A 19807-nucleotide genomic window follows, 5' to 3' on the forward strand; every position below is an offset into this window, starting at 1 on the left:
AGTTTTTTGTCCTTTTAAGGTGCAGATTTAGGAACCGACGCCGCGCCCAACCTTTAAACTCTCTTCTATACAGTGTGCGTACAGGATATATGTTCATCTGCTGCTGTGAGCTATATTTAATCTCTCTCTGTCTCTCTGGCTGAGTTGCTGCTTCTGCATCCCGACAGGAGCTTTTCTCCCGCTCACACATGCGGACGTCTGTAATGTAAAAGCTCCGGTTAAGTGCTCCACAGCCGATATGATGCAGTAACAGCCTGGATGTTTCATGCACTCCATTTCTTCAGTGACCTCCACATTAACCCCCCCCCCCCCTCCACACACACACACACACACACACACACACACACACACACACACACCCTTAAACACACATGTTCCACCCAGCAACAGCACCATACCATCTCCCGCTGTCAGGGCCCATTATGATTAGCCTCAGCGCCGGTCTCTCCTCCTCCCTACTCCTTTTTTGTTCCCCTCCCCCTTCCCCCGTCCTCCCTCCTCACAGTCAGGCCTCCTCCCTTTTTCGTCTTCATTCCCCACCTGAGCATTAATCTCCCCGTCGTCTATCGTCTTCTCTCTGCAATTTATCCTCTCTTTACTCCCGTACTTTCATTTCCTTCACGTCATTCATTCGTTACAATTTCCATCTCTGCTTTCTCACAGTAATTTCCCCACGTGTGCTCTCTGTTCACTGCTCCCTCTGAACTTTCATATTTGTACACCTGACCAAGCTGTTAATCGAAGTCTTTGTTCAGACTGCAGGGAAATCAGATTTTTAGGACAAACTGTCCACGCGTAAACCGGATTTCGTGCATCCGGACGTCACCGACCTTATCTTCATGGGTTGCTATGGTAGCGGCGTACGTGTAGCTACACTAGTGACGTACCGTTGTTATCGTTGTCCTCCACTGATCTACTAGTGACGTACCGTTGTTATCGTTGTCCTCCACTGATCTACTAGTGACGTACCGTTGTTATCGTTGTCCTCCACTGATCGCCCTGCTCGCGGTGGCTTCGATTCTGCTCGCTCTGTCTCTCAGAAAGTGACGTCATCATCGTCAAGAAATCCGATCCGAGCGCAGCAGACTTTAAAAAAAATAAATCAATCTTTATACAATCTGGATATGACAAGAATTGGATCTGTGCTGGCAGTCTGAACTTTCCCTCACCGTGTGTAACGTCGACATCCATTAAAGAAGAAAATGGTCCTTAGGAAGACGCTCAGCAATAGTTTTGTCTGAAACTAACTTCAAGATTTATATTGGATTTTCGCAAAATAGGAATAAATACGATAAATGTAATTAAAGTTAACTGACTGTACCGAGCTGTCGGTAGATATAATGCTGCGTTTATTGTGGATGAAAAGAGCGACTGGTTGAAGGTATTCAACAGTGTTTAGTGAAGCTGAATTTAAAAAAAACATCTACTCGGACTTTTTCAAAGCAAAACTATGAATAATAGAAACTGAGAAAATACAAGACTTAAAAATTCCTTCTGTTGCCTGCTGAGCAGCAGTTTTAGCCAAATATCTTTTGCTATTGATTGTTATTTGTTGTGAGATGATTTTAGGGTGCAGTGGCAAGACTTATGGAAGTGAAATGAATCTTTTAACAGCCTGGGAAAAACGATGCTTTTAAAGTTTCAGTCATGAACTCTGTTGTGAGTCTTTAAAAGAAAAAAAAAAGAAAAAGACAGCAGTTTGATTTGTCTAATCTATCGTTGCCTTTATCATATATTTTTGCCAACTTGTTGACTAACGGCAGCACGTCATGGATGAAAACTGATTGCTCGTGTTTTCAGAGGATGCTGTTTTGATTTAAACTCGTCCAGAAGCAGAAGTGAGACTCGCTTCGCTCTGAAGATCGCCTCGTCCCCGACGCTGATCCGTTCTTTCTAACTTTTTCTGACCGCTGGAAAAAGAGAAAGCGGTGACGTGTCGGTAGATGGAAACAGATGAACCTTTGATTGATACATTGATCGGCTTTAATGAACACAACTGCAGGCGAAACCACTTCAGAAGTGAGCGGTCTCCCTTCAGTAATGAGCAACTAATTGAGGCTGCCAGTCTGTCTTCTGTGTGTGTGTGTGTGTGTGTGTGTGTGTGTGTGTGTGTGTGTGTGTATTGATCCAACCTGATGTGTTTTCAGTCACCTTCTGTGCGCCCTCAGATGGAGGAGTGTCCGTATGAAAGACCGGCGGCGCGGCTGATTGGTGATTAAAGTTTTAACTCGCTGGTTTCACGGCACAATGAGAATGACAGGATCCAGCACAGAGTCGACCTCCTGCGCACACACACACTCACACACACACACACACACTCACTCACTCCTGCTTGTTTAAGCCCCCTGCTGTGAGGCCATAATGACTCTGCAGTGTGTGTCAGCCTCCACCATCTGTGGAGCAGCTACCGTTTCCCCTCGAGACACGGAGCCCTGTTTTCTCTTTGTACGTTTCCGGTTGTGTTTTCTCTCCCACTGATCTGTTGAACGGTGGAGGTGAGAGGCGTGGCCCCCTTTTTAGTTGCATCTGTGAAGCGACCACGCTCACAACAGCTTACACGAGTGTAGCTGTTATTGACGGCCACCACTCACCTGCTGTCCTGTGGGAGGACGGACAGGGCGTGTGTCTCCGGATGTCATGTGGAGAAGCGAGCGGCTGTCCAGCACGCAGGCTGCCGTCTTCTTCACCTTCTGCTCTCATCAGGAGGGTGTTGCAAGGAATTATGGCTTCTGTTTTTGTTTTATTTTTTTTGGTCCAGCCCCACCAGGTTTTTTTTTATAGCAGCCAAAGTTGAAATTGTAAAATAGACGGTTGTATCGTAAAGTACACTGAGCCGGTTGGTCATTTATGTTAAAGTGTCCTTGAGCAAGGTACTCAACCCCCAAATTACTCCCAGTGGGACGCCTGGGGCTCTGCCACCATCTGTGTGTGTAAGTGTGTGTGTGTAGGTGAATAAGTGGAGAGCACTTTTACCGTTTAGGTAAAACATCCTTCCTTTTTTTTTTGTTCATCTCGGATGCTGTGTTCACACTCTTCCTATCTGGGATCCATAAAGTTGATCTCACCTTGTTGTTAAAGGGACAAAGTCTTTGAATGTAAAAGTCCATTTACTCGTCACAGAGTGTTAACAGATGTGTAAACAGATGTGGATACCACTCAGGTTATCTGCATTAACAGAACATCTGTGATACAGTGTTTGGAAGATGTGGATTTACTGAGGAAATGTCCATATGTGCATTTTACAGTCAAATGTTGGTCAGTTTCTTTTTTTGATGTCTCGAGATCGCACCAACAACCTAATTTGTAAGACCCACGTGCTCGTGGGAACGTGTGTTTGCTATTTAAACAACGTGGGTGCTGGATGGGAAAATGACCAACTGCATCAGACACTTCTGAACGGCCCAAATTCAGAAAATCACAACATTTGTGAAGTCCCTCAAGTTAATAGTGTGAGAAAGTGAAATACAAGTTTGCTGAAATGCCCTTTTAAAGCTTCGAATATAACCTCGTTAAATGATACTCAACTTCAAAACATACATTTTCTCGTCTCCTGTTCTCAGAAAATGAAGACAAACTGCTGCTTCCTGTTTCCATCAGACAACACAGCAGCTGCTGAATCACTTTTTTTTTTTTTTTTTTTTTTTTTTTTTTTTCAATCTACGTTATATTTGTTTTAAGTCTTGACAATTTCAAACCGGAGAAGCGGGGAACACACAAATATTTATAACTTCATACTTATGGATCACAAAAAGGCACTTTATTCAAGACACTTCAGAGGCCCCTCGGCAGCTCTCGATAGTCAGCATCTCTGTTCCCCGGATCTCGCTTACCGTGCATAAAGACGCATATTAACGAGAGGACGTCTCTTCAGCGCGTCGTTGCTGTTCATGTTTGATCGCGCTTTAAACGGGAGTCCTGGAGACGGTGTTGTGAAGTCTTGTGCGTCCTCTGGGACTTCTGGTGGAAGAACGGGACATCGGCTCGTACGCTTTGAGACGAGCGAGTGAGTTTGCGGTGTAATCCGGTGCCCGGTCCTCCAGGAGCTCCCGACCCTCCTCCTCTCCGTCTCATTTACAGCCCAGAGCGCCGCGGGCCCGATGCGAGCCTCTCGGTGCAGCTACACCTCTGAACTCCACTTCTTTCTTCTCCTTTCTTCCCCTCCATACACTATTTAATCAATACTATTTTCATGTTTTTTGCTGCCGGTGCATTTTCACCCCGTTTTTTTGTTTTTTTTTAGAAATGACCTACTTAGTAATCTCTCCCGTTTTGAGTCTTTTTTTTGTTTTTTTTAACTGTAGCGAGAAGAAAAGATAACAACTGAGGAAGGAAAAGGATGAAGAAAGAAATAGAACATAAAAGGAGATATCCTCTGCACGGATTTGCTGCATTTTCACAGCTTAGTGAATCCTGCAAGCAAAAGCGGTCTTATGGTAAAAGTGTGATACACTTCAACCTGCCGAGGAGGCGGTTGTTGCAGGATGTTTTTTTTTTTATCTTGTCTTTTGGGTTTTTCTTCGCCTCTAAACATTTTCGTCTCTGTAGTTTGCGGTTGTCTGCAACAAAGAATAAGAGGCCAAACGAGAAGTGAAATGGGAAGTGTGGAGGAAATGATGAGAGAAGGGAAGTTTGAATCGGGTAGAAGATTGCAGGAAAGATCCACAGGGGAGGCCGGTTCTGGTTCTGGTTCTGGTTCTGACTTGTGAACCCCCGACTTCTCTGATATAACATGTGCACTCTCGCGGCGTTCTTTTTAAGAAGTGAGCTGAAGCGTCCGTATCCCACCACGACCTTCTCAGAAACACCAACACGCCCACGATGCCATCAGATCTCTGCGTTTCTCTATTATTCATTCAGAACATCTGCAGCAGTTCTGCTCAGACCGTACAACTCGGCCAGAGTCGTGCTAATTAAAGAACTGCACTCCCGAAAAGCCTCTCGGGCAGTTCTCGCTCTGAAGCGGTCCAAACCGCGGCAGCTTCAAACTGGGGCAGATAAGGCCGCTGCAGTTTCATCCCTCTGGACCAGCGAAGCGGCCTCGTGTCACAGTCGCTGTTGGGTTTTTTTGTGACGACAAAATAGAACGAGCGCTGGATTCCTTTCCCGCTGACGGAGGCGTGTGTCTCTCGAGCGTTTGGCGCAGCGTCTTTCCGCTTCCTCTCCGGTGGGAATGTGGCACATGAGGGCGTGACGGCGAGAGGAAGGGAAACGCCGCGTCAGGTGTGCTGCGACATGCAGACCTCCATGTCGTTGAGCGGGCAGCAAAGCAGCGGGAGAGAAACGTACAGAGAAAGGAAGGAAATGTGGAGTTTAAACACAGAGTCCATCTTTGGAAGAGCAAACCTTCACACCGTAAAACCAAGGGAGCGTGATTTGCTTTTAAAACGTGTTTTGCCTGATGAGAAAATGTGTAGTTGTTGCTGTAAATGTGCACACGAGGCCCGTGGAGAAGCCCGACCGTCCGTCCGTCCGTCAGTCAGTCAGATCTGACGTGAAGTATTTACTGACGCAAACACGGACCTGCTACACAACCGCCTCCTTCAGAGTCCGTTAAAAACAACAACAAAAAAGATGTAAGGAATATCACACTTCCAATTATACGACCGAGAGAGTTCGGACATTGAAGGTCTGTTTATGCGGGTTTATTTTGCAGATTATTTTTTTTCAGCTTCACTGAATTTGAAGGAACAAAACAAAAAAAAAAAAGGAGGTCATTTGAAATCCATCACAGTCGCTGTTTAAGCCCCTTGATGGTGTAACGTGCTGCCATTTTTATTTTCCCTTTTCCAAAATGTCTCTGTCATCTTAGAAGTGAGGGAAAATCCCGCTTTGATCACGTCCTCAAGGTCTTGAGTCTTTTAGAGCGAGTCAGCTTTGTGGAGCATGCCCCCCCCACCCCTCTAACCCCCACCTGCAGCGCTCATATATTTTTCAGCAGCGAGCTTGGGGGACGGCCAGGTTCACTATTAGAGGGTGGATGAGTCAGAAGTGGGACTGCATGGTAAATCCTGGCTCCTCGACCTGAGAATAGACTCTGCCACTTCTCATTTCTCAACACTTTTTCCACTCTGTACGTTCAGCACATTTTATATTTGAGTTCCTCTTCGCCGCACTTAAACTCTCCGAAAATTTCGTCCTCAACTTTTAGTTTTCCCTTCCTCCCATCCTCCCGAACCGAGGAGGAGGTACTTATGGGAAGGAGTCCGGCCTTGGCTCACATGGCATGAAGGGCAAAGACTCGCAAAGGGAGTTGGGAGGAAAGGAAAGAATTGATTTTCCGGTCGGAGAGGCAGCGAAGGACTAAGTCTGCCCTCGGGGGGCCTCTGACTCTGAGTCTGACTCTGACTCTGACTCTGCCCGGCTCGGGCCGAGCTCCTGATGGGATCGGCCGGCCGGTGACCTTTACACCGGGACTGATCACGTCGTTCCAACCAGAGATGAAGTGCTTTTTATTGGAACGGGATTTATTCCGAAGCGAGTTCTGGCCACCGGTGGAACAGAGAAAGTGTCAAAAGGGGTGTGTTGTATTTTAGTGTGTGTGAGTGTGCGTTTCTGTTTGTGTGAGCCTGTAACCCTGTTTGCCCTTCACGAGGAGCTCCAGCGCAGCGCAGCGCAGCGCAGCGCCCCCTCTGGCAGCAGCAGCACGCAGCGAGGAGAACGGGAAGAAGTAACGAGCGCGAGAAAGAGAGAGAGAAAGACAAAAACAGGCACCGTTGGCTGGCTGGCGTCCATGACAGATGGGGGCGTTCGGTTCGCGCTGGTTGCCGTGGAAACCGGCATCAGCACTTTACCCGGAGCTTCTTTTTTTTTTTTTTTTTTTTTTTTTCCACTGAGATGGAGAGAGAGCTGCACACACATCTCTGCAGAGGAGGGCAGCGTGGGCAGCTGGGAGAGCTTGTTTATGACTTGCTGTTGTTGTGCAACAAGTGTTCACGAGTCATCGTCCCAGTTTAGATTCACAAGGACGCAGATCGTGGCGACAGTAATTGTTTACAGTAATCGTGCCATCGAGGAAAGTGTGTCAATGCGACTGAACAGAACGAGATGCGTGTTTTATGTATCTCATCTACATCCTCTCGTGTCCCGCCTCACATTTTACATCACCTCCTCTCTCCTCCCGCATACCGGCCTCACAGTTTATCCCGTTTTTTTGGGTTGTTTTTTTTTTATATCCTCGCTCTCTCCGCTTCCCGTCATCGATCCCGTTGAAGAGCCAACGAGGCGAAGCGGCCGTTCAGCCAGAAAAAAGGGGTCTTAACGAGATGTGACAGGCACTAAAGAGCCAATCGGCTGCTGCGCTCCAGTCCAGCAGCACCATATGGATCATTCCTTCAACAGCACTCCTGCACCATTCCTCCTGTTATCCATCTTAATTGGGCCCCAATCTGTGTGCACGTATACACACACACACACACACACACACACACACACACACATACACACACACACACACACACACACACACACACACACACACACACACACACTCTCTGCTGTCGTGTCAGGTCATGCAGCACCGTAACTCTTACACTATTATCCTCTCCCACACACACACACACACACTCGAACCATCGTACTCTGTAGTACGGAGCATCTCCAGAACGTTCTCATGGAAACACGCGAGAAGATTGTAGACTCTCCTGATAGGATGTGTGAGACAGGAAGTGTCCCTCAACTCACCAGGGCTTTATTTATTCGTTATTTAAATTAAAATGTGCCACATAGCACCTAAACCGCTGCGTGCAGCATGTCAACAAAATACTGTGTTTACGATTGTAATAAATACAGACTGATGTACATAATTCAGAAGCCTTTCGACGGCTGAATCCGAATGGAAAAGGCTGGTAACCGTGTCTGCCGACACTTCAGCTATAAAAAGATGAAATTTGAATGCACCGCAGCGTCTCCTCGATCGGCCGCTGTTTGATTCTCGGCTGACGGAGATTTAATGTCGAAGCTGCAGCAGCAGGCCGAAGAGACGCAACGTGGACCGTGGACACGGGAAGATCTCGACCTTAACGTGTAAACTGACCTGACATGACGGATGTTGTGGTTTTGTGCCATATAAGTAAAATACTAATTGAAATAAATCCTGCGGTGTAATCCTCTTTCTGAGGTCAAAACTAAAAAAAAGGCGTGTTTAAAGTGGCCCTCTGGAATAATCTTCCCGAGAGGTTAACAGACTCCAGAACTTTTATAAAAAAAATACGGTTTATCTTCACTGATCCTGGTTTTCATTTAGTGGAATATTTGACTGTATTTATCCTCGTCTGCGTGTGTTTTTTGTAGATATATTTCCTATCCTCTCTCTCCATACATTATCATGCACAACAGTATCTGAGTAAAGGCTATAATTATATATGTGATGGTATGCACGAGTGAGAATGATTGTGTTTGTATGAACGTACGGTTTTGTGTATGAGAACAAGATTTATGGCCCCAAAACAATGTGTGTGTGTGACCGTGCATATTAAATAAGAGTGTGTTTAGGTGTGTGTGTGTGTGTGTGTGTTGGGTGAGTGGGCTGTTGTTGTCGTTTTATTTCCAGATTATGATGCTGTGTGTGAGTGTAAGTATGATTTATGGCCCTCGTGCTCTCACACTCAAACTCTGGTCACTAATGGATCTGCACACTTTATTTCTGTGCAATAAACTGAGTGAATAGAAGATGGAGCCACTGAGGGAAGCGCTGCGTCTGTCAGGACTGTAATCGGAGTGAACGAGTGTGTGAATAATCTTATATTATGGCCGTAAATGTTCATTTTCCTGATGTTTTCTGTTGTTTTTGTGTCTCTGCAGCGAGAAGAGGAAGCTGCAGGTGAACATCGCCAGTCCCATCCAGTGCAGCATGAACGGCAGGAAGTGCACGGTCATCGTCGAGCCCAAGATCAACCAATCACAGCCGGACTTCACCAAGAGCCGATCCGGTTACATCCTGGCCGTTCCTGGCAACTAAAAGTGGGCCAAAGGCAAAAAAAAAACAGTGACAGCTGATTTCAAAGCAGGCTGGGGCTGTCACCACGACGACGACCACGATGATGATGAGTCACTTCTTGTGTTTTCTGCTGATAACGTGTCATAATGTAGAAAGCAGCGCTGCAGCGGGATCAGGGTGAATGAATCCTCAATTTCCAAAACTATGCCAAAATTTTACATTTTGTTTTGTAACTTCTAGATAATTTGAGTACAAAAACAAACTAAGTGCACAATACTTCTATGTGCACAACATTATTAGTTCAACAGACTTAGAAACATGCACTAACATGATTATCCACCAAAGTGGTGTTCTTTCTTTTCTTTTTCTTTTTAATATCCAAATTTCAATTGATTTGCTTTGTGCAATATTTCATTTTTTGTCAGATTGATTATTGTGAGTCGAGGTGAGAGGAGATTACGCAGCAACTGTCCTCAGAACCGAGCTGATGTTGCGTAATAGGAATTTAAAAAAAAAAAAAATCCAAAGGCTTTGCAGGAATTTATAATCCTCGCCGCTCCGTGAGCAGGAGCCAGATCACAAGTGAGAAAATGAAGTCAAATGATGTTAATGGAGGACTTTGATTAGTTCTATTTGCTTTAAAATGGAAGAAAACACTTTTTGGGGGAATTTATATTCTAAAGAATTCTAATGTTGTAAACGGAAGCAGCTGCAGCGTCTTAGTTTTAGTTCGTTTACGATCACATGAGGGACCAGGGAGTCAGGAGACGTGATTGGATGTTTGATCTTTTTGTTTTTAGTGGCAGGATGTTGAGCGGGACGTGCTGAGCATTTCCTCCTGAACACTGCAACCTGCTCCACCTTCAGATCTTTTTATTTAAATCTTATACTCTCTATGCGACGACTTGTAGTGGTTCTTTAGTTCTTTGGAATCGGCGTCCACTCGACAAACATCCCCTTCATCGCAGAGAAAGACTGTGTGTGTGTGTGTGTGTGTGTGTGTGTGTGTGTGTGTGTGTGTGTGTGTGTGTGTGTGTGTGTGTGTGTGTGTGTGTGTGTGTGTGTGTGTGTGTCGTCTTCTTGGCTTGGAGACTGGAGAGTCTGGCCGGTGGCCACGCTGAAGGAGTGCAGACAGGCGAGTGTGAAGTCTCTAATCAGACTGCTGTCCCTGTCACTTTTTTTTTTTTTAATTATTTTTTATTATTATTATTAACAGCAGACTATTTGCAGACTTGATTTTCATCTTATCTCACAAAAAAAAAAAAGAAAAAAGAATTCCATCACAGTCCTCCAAAGTGTGGAAATCACACCAATCAAATCATCAGCGCTCCGAGTCTCCTCGCAAGCTGGAAAGTTTTCACTCCGTCTCCGAGTGTTGGCGCTAAACAGTATGCTCTCGCTCTCGCCAACATTTGCACAAGAAAAAAATAAAAAATGTATGGCTGTGCAGAAGGTCAGGAGATTAATATCCGATAAGAGTGAATCAGACGGAGCTTCCAGTGGAGGTTTTCAGCTGCAGAGTAAATCTTGACTTGCAAACACAGATGGCTGTAAAGTGACATTTGTTGTGGAGCCAGCAGACGCTCCTCCTCGGCCAGCCGTGATATTAATATCCACAGATTGAGTACACAAAGCGTCAAATCTTTGTCGTTTCTTGTTTGTTTAAATTTGTTTTATGACCTAATTATAGTGAGAGTTTTAAAGTTCATTCTTCATCCCGGCTGTTGATGATAAACAATCTCACGCAGGAGGTCAGTTCAGGCGATGTTCTGGAGCTTTCCATAAAGTGGCACAATCTTCATCAGCAGATGGAGTTTTCCTTCATTTTAAGGATATGTGTTGTGCAAAAATAAGACTGGTGGTCGGTAGCCTAATAAAGTGGACGAGAAGAGGACGAGGCTCTCCTGTGAACTGGTTCGCACACAGTGTCTCGGTCCTTTAACTGCCAACGAGGCGTTTATCTTAATTAGTTTGCGACCGCCGCGGCCTTTTGGGGAAGTAAATCTGCGTTCCACCTTGCAGCGCTCTCTGCAGGACGACCTCGTCCTGCTGCTCGGTAGGACGACGACGAACACGGTTGTTTGGGGCGGAAATTGGTGCATTCGTAGTGTGGATGAAGGGAAGTGACATTGGTAGCAGCAATAGACTGTGTGTGTGTGTGTGTGTGTGTGTGTGTGTGTGTGTGTGTGTGTGTGTGGACTGTAACACTGCAGCTCTTCAGCTCTCTATCCCACAGGGCCTCCTCTCCTCTCCTCTCCTCTCCTCTCCTCTCCTCTCCTCTCCTCTCCTCTCCCTCTTCTCCTCCTCATCATTAGGATGGACTCTGTGTCACTTCTCGGTGAACAAAGCCTCGCTTGGCCTCCTCTCCTCTACTTCTCTGATTTTTTTCTTTCCTCCTCTCTCCCTGACCCCCCCCCCCCCCCCACTCCCTCTCCTCCCTCCCTCCCTCCTTCCTTTTCCACTGTCAAATCACTTGGCTCGTCGCCCGGCTCGGCTGACTGTACTGTCCTGTGGGGCACCGAAGGTTTTCCTGTTTGTGTTTATGTTTGTTTTTTTCCCTCAGCCGCCCTGTGGCCAAAGAGGCGTGCAAATAAAAAAATATTTTAAAAAGCTCACCAGCAAACAAGATGTGTCAAACAATAACAGAAATATCATGCAGCACACAAAGAACTTTTTTAAAGGGCTTTGGTTTCTTCTGAAAACAGACATCTTTAAAATAAAGATGGAGTTTCATTTTTTACATCACGTGTAGTTTTTCTAAAACAGCTGGACACTTGTTTGTTTTCTAGCAAATGTTACTTAAACACAAGTAAGTAGTGATTTTATTAGGAACTATTTTCAGCTGCGTATTAATACACTCCGGTGCTACAGTCTTTTCAGAGCAGGACAGTGAATTTGGATTGAACTCCTAAGTTTCTCAGAGTGCGTGTTCATGTTAATGAAGGAACGTTGTCATCTAGTACGTCAACGTGGCCAACTCATGTCTTTTTTTTAATTTGTTTTTGGATGACGAATGCAGCTCTGTTGGATCGCAGAAAAAGATAGATCTGTCTGTGGAAACAGACATTGTGGAACAAACAAGATTATTTGTTTTCTATTTTTGACTGTATTAAATAAATGCAGTAGAGACAGACTGGAAATATGTTGAAAGAGAGCAGTGGAGTGACAGTGAAGGTGTCCGGCGCCCACCGGAACCACTCGGCCATCAGCTCACCCTGATGCTGGTATTTTTGAGATTTTTTTTTTTTTTGGGGGGGGGGGTCAGAAAGACGTAGATTATCATCAGATTTATCCATTTAATGATTTGTTTTCGGTGTTCAAACCCAATCAGTGATTATTACTTTTCCATTGTATTGATTTTCAGCTTTACCGAGTTGCTTTGGTCGAATTACCTTTTTTATGAATGGGTATAAAAGAATGTCTAAAATGAATGTTAACACTTGGACATTCGTGCCATTGTGTTCTTCCCTTTCCTGTTTTATACAATGAGACAGTGAGAAGTACATTTCCTGCAGTTTCAGTGTTTCTGTCGCATTCACGTCTCTTATGAAGCCCGTCCATTTCAGCCAAAGGGCCCGTTTTTCTTTTTCCATAATTTATTCTGTACTCCGTAGCTTTAAGCAGAAACCTGTACGTATGCACCGTTCATTCCGTATGTGCCTAATTTTATATATATTAAGTTTATATTTTGCATATTTGTGTAATATTTCATTATTGCATTCCATAAATATACTGTAATATCCAGAATGAGTCTAAAGGGAAATGCTGTAATAGTTGTTTTTTGTTGTTGTGTGTATTCTGTACGAATGCATTCTATGATGTTCCATAATGAAAAATACTTCATTAATCAGTTTATTAATCAATTTATTTGCTTCAATAAACAGATTCAAACCTGTTGGAAGTCATTAGCCGATATGTGATGCTGTGTTGACTCCGATGTTCCCCGAGGCGTGATGTGGTCGTGGCCGGGTACGAGCTCAACGTTAATCCGCCCACTAACAGCTGTTTCACCGGGTGACGTGGAGACGGCTTTAAAAAAACAAAAAACTGCAGTCGGCATGACAACACCGCTTCCCACTGCCACTGTGTGTCAGTAGCCGTCGTCAGCTGTGCCTCAGCGGGGGGCTGGTTGGTAATCCACTCGTCTGCTGCGGAGGGTGGGACGACCTCGGTCCGCTCTGCGAGGACAGCGACGGAGACGGACTCGGACCGAGTGACGTGAAGGAGTGAGTTAACCTCCACTGATCTGAGGGAGCGTCCGGTACGCAGCGCTGGTTCATTACCAACTTCAGACTTCGACTATTACTTGGTCCTAGATTACACTGATTAGATTTTGGGGGTCAAAGGTCACTGGGACCTCACATCTGTCCCAATCTTGTCAGCGCAATATCTCAGAATTACCTTGAGGAACTTTCTTCAAATTTGGCACAACCAATCACTTGGTTCCACAGATGAACTGATTCCATTTTCGGGGGGTCAAAGGTCACTGTTACCTCACATCTGTCCCATTCTTACAAATGTGAGACATTAAAGCACAAAAAGACAAAAGGTGACGACCTTGAACGATCAGTGCATTTTATTTTTCCATCACAGTACAAAAATAAATTAAAGTAAGCAAGAAACAAACTCAAAAAAAAGTTTAGATTACAGCAACAGCTTTTTTGTCTTTTTAAAAAACAAAAAAAGAAGTATTGAACAGCTTCAACAGCCCCCCTCCCCCACCATGGGAAAACCAAGTCCAAGTACCAGTGTGGTTGGTTTATGCTTCTTGTTCATAAGAAAACATGTCACACATTCTTCTGTACAAATAAAATGCTGCCATCCACACACACACACACACACACACACACACACACACACTCACACTCACTCGTTCATTCACACACACATGCAGCCCTCGAATGCCTCTCTTTTTGAAGTTTTTAATCACTGTTTCGTTTTTATTTTTTTATCTACAAAGTACGGAACAAGATACAGAAAAGAATTTGACAGAAATCTTTTAACTATCACTTGAGTCTTTTTTCATATTTTATAAGCTTCGGAAAGTATTTTTCTCAAACGACTACTCAATGATGCAAGTGAAGAAACATGGCACATTTCGAGTGAATCGGGGCGAGTGGACAGAGAGAAAAAAGATTTGGGGGTAACTGTTTGAGGCCCTTTTATCCCAGTGCCCTGCATTTTTTTTCTTTTTCGCCAGAGCAGAAAGCCCGTCTGAAGTGCGTGTCCCCTGGTTGTGCCGGTGAGGTCCCTCCAAAATAAAGTGTCTGTAACTCCTTCTCTCCACAGCAGAACGACTGACGCAGCACAAACAAACACGGCAGCAGAGAAGCCTTTCGTTCTCGAGAAACAACTTTAAAACGAGGCAGAAGCCTTTTTTCTGGAACACGGCAAAGAAACCACCTGTGAAAACCAGGAAATACAATACAATACTGAGAGAAAGTACTGCAGCTCGTCCTGTAATTAAAGTCTTCATGGAGACAGTTAAGAAGCTGCAGCTGTTTGGTTTCACACTGCAGGCGTGTCGGTTTGCTCTGCTGGTTTCTCTGAATTAAAACCGTGATCGTTCCTCGTCTCCCTTCCGGCCTCGAGACGGTTGTTTGTGATGTCGCCTCACGCTGATTTACACAGAGGTGATGCTGATGGATTATCCTCAAGATTGCGCTGTGCTTCTCCGCAGTGACGATGAAGGAGTCATTGTGGTTTGAATAATTTATCCCCCTGGAAGAATGTGTGTGCTTTCTGGTGCTGATATGTGGGACAGCTGGTTTCGGGCTTCGAATTCAGGTCGGTGGCGAAAAGAAGATGTTTTCAGGGCAGTTTTCTCAAGTAAAAGGTCGACGACGTGTCGTTTCTGTCGAGGTGTCCTTGAGGATGTCTCATTGGTGACGGTCAGATTTAACAGTGGTTCTGATCTAAGGGCTGTTCTTTAATTAGATATTCATCGATAGATCCCTGCAACATTCATTTGCATAAACCAGATCAATCTTCATTCCCACCAAAGATAAGCACACCTGCTGTACCCCCCTCCCCCCTCTTCATGTCCTTCCCCTTCACAAAGTCCCTCATCATGATCTTTCCTTTACATTGAATGTGCCTAAATAATAAATACATGAATGGCAATAAATTAGGTGTCAGTAAGTAGTTATTAGTAGATGAAAATCCACCTCATCATTCAACAGCTCGACAAACAGTACATTATTGGAGTTTTCTCAGACCTGTGGGATTTTCATCAAAGATATGGCACTGTTTTAAACATTTTCTATGCTGAATCATGAGCATAAAATCAAAACGTCATTCCAAAGTGGTTGCAACACAACCTACCGACAAAAAGTACAAAAAGAATTTTCCCTGGTAAACAAATAGCCTATTTTAGCAAGCAGAGCTAAATAAACTAGTGTCACTTTGTTCACAGCATTCTCTAATGCAGATGCAGTTGGTTTACAAATCAAGTAAAAAGAAGAAAAAGGAATATTTGCTCTCCTGCCCTCCCGGAAAAAACTCTGTAAAATCGCATGGCACACGTGCAAAACATTACATTTCTAAGTAAAAAAAAAAAGAGAAACCAAAGAAAAAGAAATCAAAGAAAACTTGTTTCAGAAAAGCAATAAATAAGCCTCCAATAGGTGTAAACCTCTGGGGAGTAAAACATCCATTAACTGGTTTAATTTTTTTTCTAGATGAAAATAAAGGAGGTCTTTCCAAACACACGCAACGTCATCGACCATACGTCCACCGGCTGTCGTCTTTTGTTTATCAAAAGTCCCACAATGCAGTGCTTCTTGTCCATCCCATAAGTCCTGTTGTGGAGCCACAAAGAGAAAACCCACCAAAAAAATATGGATCCAGCACTGATGTGCACCCCACCCCCCCCCGCCCTCCCCATCACCCCCCCATTTCTGTTCTGTCGTCAGACGGCAAGATATGCATCGCAGCGAAACAAAACAAAAAAAATGTCCAGTCGTATCTGTGTTAATGGAGGAGGGAGGGAGGGAGGGGGAGGAGGGGGAACGTGGGTGATGCCGTTCCAGAGAGCCGGGGTTTTGCAGCCGGGGATGCCTGCTCATCCGTAATGCATGAAGAAAGCCAGTCAGGCGATGGCCCTCACCCTCCTGCAGTAGGCAGTGCACATCACATCGTCAAACAGTCAGAAGGTCAGCGGGCGGCTGCTGCAGCCTTCAGTCCCGTCCACATTCATTGCTGTAGATGTAATGCTTCCTTTTCTAACGTTCTTTTTTTCTTTTTGTCTTTTTTTTGTCTGAAGTCTTTATTTTTCATGATTTTCAGTGTTTCATATAGATATATTATATCGTAGCAAAGGATTTACCCAAGTCTGGCATTTTTCTTTCTTTATATATCATTGTCAAAAAACAAACCAAAAAAAAAAAAACCGTCTGTCGTTCTCGGGTTTTCAGGTAATCCATCCTTTGCTCGTTCGAAAATAGAATTTTGGCCCTGATAATTACAAGCAGAAAAAGAGCGCTCTTGCTTTTCAAACCCCTGTGCCCTATTTTTGGCGACCATTGTAGCTGTTATCCCTCAGATATAATGGGAACGTTTAAAAAAAAAAAAAAAAAAAAAAAAAAAAAACCATCCCTCCAAAGTTGACTGATTTCAGTCCTGCTTGATACAAAGTTGCTGTAAATGTCAAACACTTCCTAATTGGTGTCGTCTCCTTGCAGTTTGGACAACAATAAATAAATAGCATGACAAATAATCTTTCAAATGCCAGACTGGAGTATGCCCCACCTCCCCTGACCCCTCAAGTCCTCCCCTCCCCCCCGCATCCCCTCACCGGTCCAGGCCGATGAGCAGGCGGCTCCTCTCCTCCTCCTTCTGGCTCTCGTTCTTCAGGTCGGCGAACACCTGAGTGAAGTAGTGCGGGTCGGAGTTGATCTGGAGCATCTTGGCGCTCATCAGGTTGATGATGGACAGGCAGCGGTCCCAGAAGGTCTCCTTGGAGCTCTCCACCAGGAAAGGCTTGAGCGGGTAGGAGATCTCGTTGCCCATGTAGGAGTAAGACAGGTAGAGGCAGGTGAGCAGCACGGCCTGCAGCTCGTGCTCCGTGGCCACCTCGGAGGAGACCACGTCGCGGCACAGCATGTAGACGAAGACCACGTTGGCGGGGGTGATGAATCCCTGGTCCTGCCAGCCCTGCAGCAGCAGGGAGCGGTCCACGCTGCGCAGCCACAGCACCGGGTCGGTGGGGGACAGGTGTTTGAGCCGGTAGCAACGCCGGCACAGAAACTCGCCCAGGCAGCGCAGCAGCTCGCTGGTGGAGGCCTGGACTATCACTCTCTTCGGGGTGCCGGGGGCCACATTGGAGTTGGTCAGCGGGGCCTTCTTCACCGAAGACACTGTGTTGTTGGAGCTCTTGGTGAGAGCCGGAGTGCTCTGGTCCTGGGTGAAGGTGGACAGGTTGGCGCAGGACTGCGACTTCTTCAGGTTCTCGTTGTTCAGGTGGCTGACATTGTTCTGGTAGGTGCCGTTGGGCTGCACCTTCTTGGAGCCTTTCTTCTTGGCCGACACCGCTACGATCCGCTTCCACGGGAGCACGTTGATGAGCGAGTGGCGCTTCAGGTTCTTGTCTTTGGCGTTCTTGCTGTTCTGGACGGCCGTGTAGTGACCCACGGTGGCCGGGCCATCCTCGAAGAGGGCCGCCTTTCGGTAGCTAGGTGACAAAGACAGCACGGTTCCCATGGTAACTGTGGGGAGGCGTCCAGGGGCTTCAGCCGCACTGGGTGAGAGGAGCGTCTGCCGGGGGAGATCCTGAGGGTCTCAGAGCCTCGATGCTTCTGGGAGTCCCGGGCTACAGACTGCCGCTGGGCATCGACAGCGTTGGAGATCGTCCTGTAAAGAATCACCCCGACTGGAGCTGTGTCTGCTGGCTTTCAGCTCTCAGGATAGCCGCTGCTGAAAGCAGAAAAGATCAAAAATCAGAAAAATAATTGGGGAAGGATCGATAACGTTTAAATTATCCATTGATATTTACCAACAGCACACTATTCTTTTCTGTCTCATAGCAGAGCTCTAATTATTCAGCTCATGTCAGATAATATCCCAGTTATCTGCTCTCATGGATGTGTGGCCGAGTGCTTTATCTGACAATTGCTCAGGATTATTGATTTGACTTGGTAAGTGGTGGAATGGATCAGCTGCTAGCTCATATTAATTAATTCAAACAGTGTGGATCCCCCTTTGCTGCAAATGATGGAGGTAATAATCAGGTGAATCATCCACACAACTGCTATAGAGCTCATATTCATCTGCAGAGCTGCATGAAACATTTTAATATAAAAATATGGATGGAATTGAGCTGCACTGAAAATTAGTCCTGTGGTTAATCCATAAACGTCTTCTAAAGTGAGATTCATATTTTACAGGCAATGGCCCGACGAATCAGACGGAAGCACGCGCCCACCCCTCTCGCTAAAATGGAAGACAGAAACGTAAACACCATAATAACAGGTGAAGGTCGCCGTGCATGCAAATAGGATTCAGCACGTTAAAGCACAAACCCAAGGTCACACAATTTATCTGCGTGGAAATCAAATCAACAAAAGAGTTGAATGATTACTTCACTGCACGACATATTTTACTCTCTCTCTCTCTCTCTCTCTCTCTCTCTGCAGCACCTATGAGAGACAGTCGATACATCGACTTTTGCTCGCTTGCGCAGGATCCAGGCTGCTCGATCCTTCATTCCATCACCGCCTTATCAATCTGATCCCTCCGCTTCATGAAATACCAAAACATCAGCTTTGACCGTGACTTCAACGGGCTGAAATAAAACCGGATTTATTGTTTATTGTCCTCCTCGCTGCGATGAGGACTTTGTGTCCATCGAGTGCTCTCCATGGTGCTGAAGCTGAGCGCTGCGTCGAAAACGAAACGAGGATGCTGGCCGTGATAGGCGGTGGCTCAAAAAAATGAAGAATAAATCCTCATCTTTCCCCGCACTGTCCGATAAAATGTCACAATATGTCGCTGTCCTCAGCTTCATATCCACATACCATTCGATTTAGCATCATGTTTTCCGAATTAGAAATTGCTGCGTATTACTTTTTTTTTTTTTTATCAAATATAACGAATCTGTACAAGCCTATCAAAAAAAAAAAACAAAAAAAAAAACGCACCTTTTTAGCACCAATATGTGCCAGAATCAAAACAAACTCACCAGATCTCCAGCTCAATGAGAAAATAATTGCGCTGTGAAGGTGGTGCACCGAGTCTCGAGTCTCTCGTTTCCTTATAAGGCGCGAATAAAACACGAAACCATCCCGGAGAATATCGATGCAACAAAGAAAATAATCCGAGTCGAGGCCCCCCAAAAAAAGAAGAAGAAGAAGAGGAAGAAGCAAGCCGTGGATGAAACACGCCTTGGTGTCGGCGGTGCGCAGACGATGGGAGGCAGTTGTGGAATGGATGCTCGGATGAAGATGTGCTCCTGGTCCTCTCTTGGCCGTGAGATGCGGATGCTGCGAGGGCTGATGTTGTGTTGTGTCATTGACTGCGCGAGGACGGTTGACGCAAAGGTGGTGGTGGGGCGCCGCTCTGCGCTCTCTGCGCGCGGTGCTGTTTTCTACCGGCGAACAACGAACTCCGCCTTCAGCCACTCCGGCAATGTAAATCCGAAACCCAGCGAACTCCCGAGAGGATTCCTATAGCTGCAGCCTAAACTAATCAACAGCAGTCATCTGGAAGCACTTTAGTCAGTGGCAGCCATTGGTTTCTCAGAAACTGCATCATGGAGAAAAACGAAATTACATATTTTAATGTTGAACAAAGGCAACTACGAGTGTTGTTAATATAACCTTTTGGACCAAACGATTCTTTTTTTTCTTTTTTTTTACAAAATTACATATTCCTAAA

The 19807-nt window shown here is 45.4% G+C and overlaps 2 protein-coding genes across 3 annotated transcripts in view; one reads left to right on the forward strand and one right to left on the reverse strand.

Moving 5' to 3' along the window:
* The window catches only part of myo1d (myosin 1D), an 83798-nt gene extending 70974 nt beyond the window's left edge, over positions 1-12824 (forward strand). The window contains exon 22 of the mRNA XM_069160118.1: positions 8800-12824. Within this exon, the coding sequence (XP_069016219.1) occupies positions 8800-8956 (157 nt within the window). The 3' untranslated portion in view covers positions 8957-12824. The remainder of the gene's footprint in view (positions 1-8799) is intronic.
* A 669-nt stretch (positions 12825-13493) lies between these two features.
* On the reverse strand, positions 13494-19509 carry cdk5r1b (cyclin dependent kinase 5, regulatory subunit 1b (p35)). 2 transcript variants are annotated; one of them, XM_069160120.1, is made up of 2 exons: positions 19113-19509; positions 13494-17845 (listed from the first exon to the last, which is right to left on the reverse strand). In XM_069160120.1, exon 2 carries the CDS (start codon positions 17633-17635, stop codon positions 16727-16729), a length of 909 nt encoding a protein of 302 aa, XP_069016221.1. In that variant the 5' UTR covers positions 17636-17845; positions 19113-19509; the 3' UTR covers positions 13494-16726. The 2 variants fall into 2 exon arrangements, with proteins under 2 accessions (XP_069016221.1, XP_069016220.1); XM_069160119.1 differs by having other exon boundaries at positions 13494-17848.
* Between the last annotated feature and the right edge of the window lie 298 nt (positions 19510-19807).

This window comes from Embiotoca jacksoni, unplaced genomic scaffold (genome assembly GCF_022577435.1).
Source record: "Embiotoca jacksoni isolate LCO1_2020_lvr unplaced genomic scaffold, fEmbJac1.0.p SCAF_26, whole genome shotgun sequence".
Taxonomy (NCBI): domain Eukaryota; kingdom Metazoa; phylum Chordata; class Actinopteri; family Embiotocidae; genus Embiotoca; species Embiotoca jacksoni.

Bases quoted from the DNA above. Each gene is read 5' to 3' on its own strand.
- cdk5r1b (XM_069160120.1), bottom strand. From the start codon at position 17,635: ATGGGAACCGTGCTGTCTTTGTCACCTAGCTACCGAAAGGCGGCCCTC.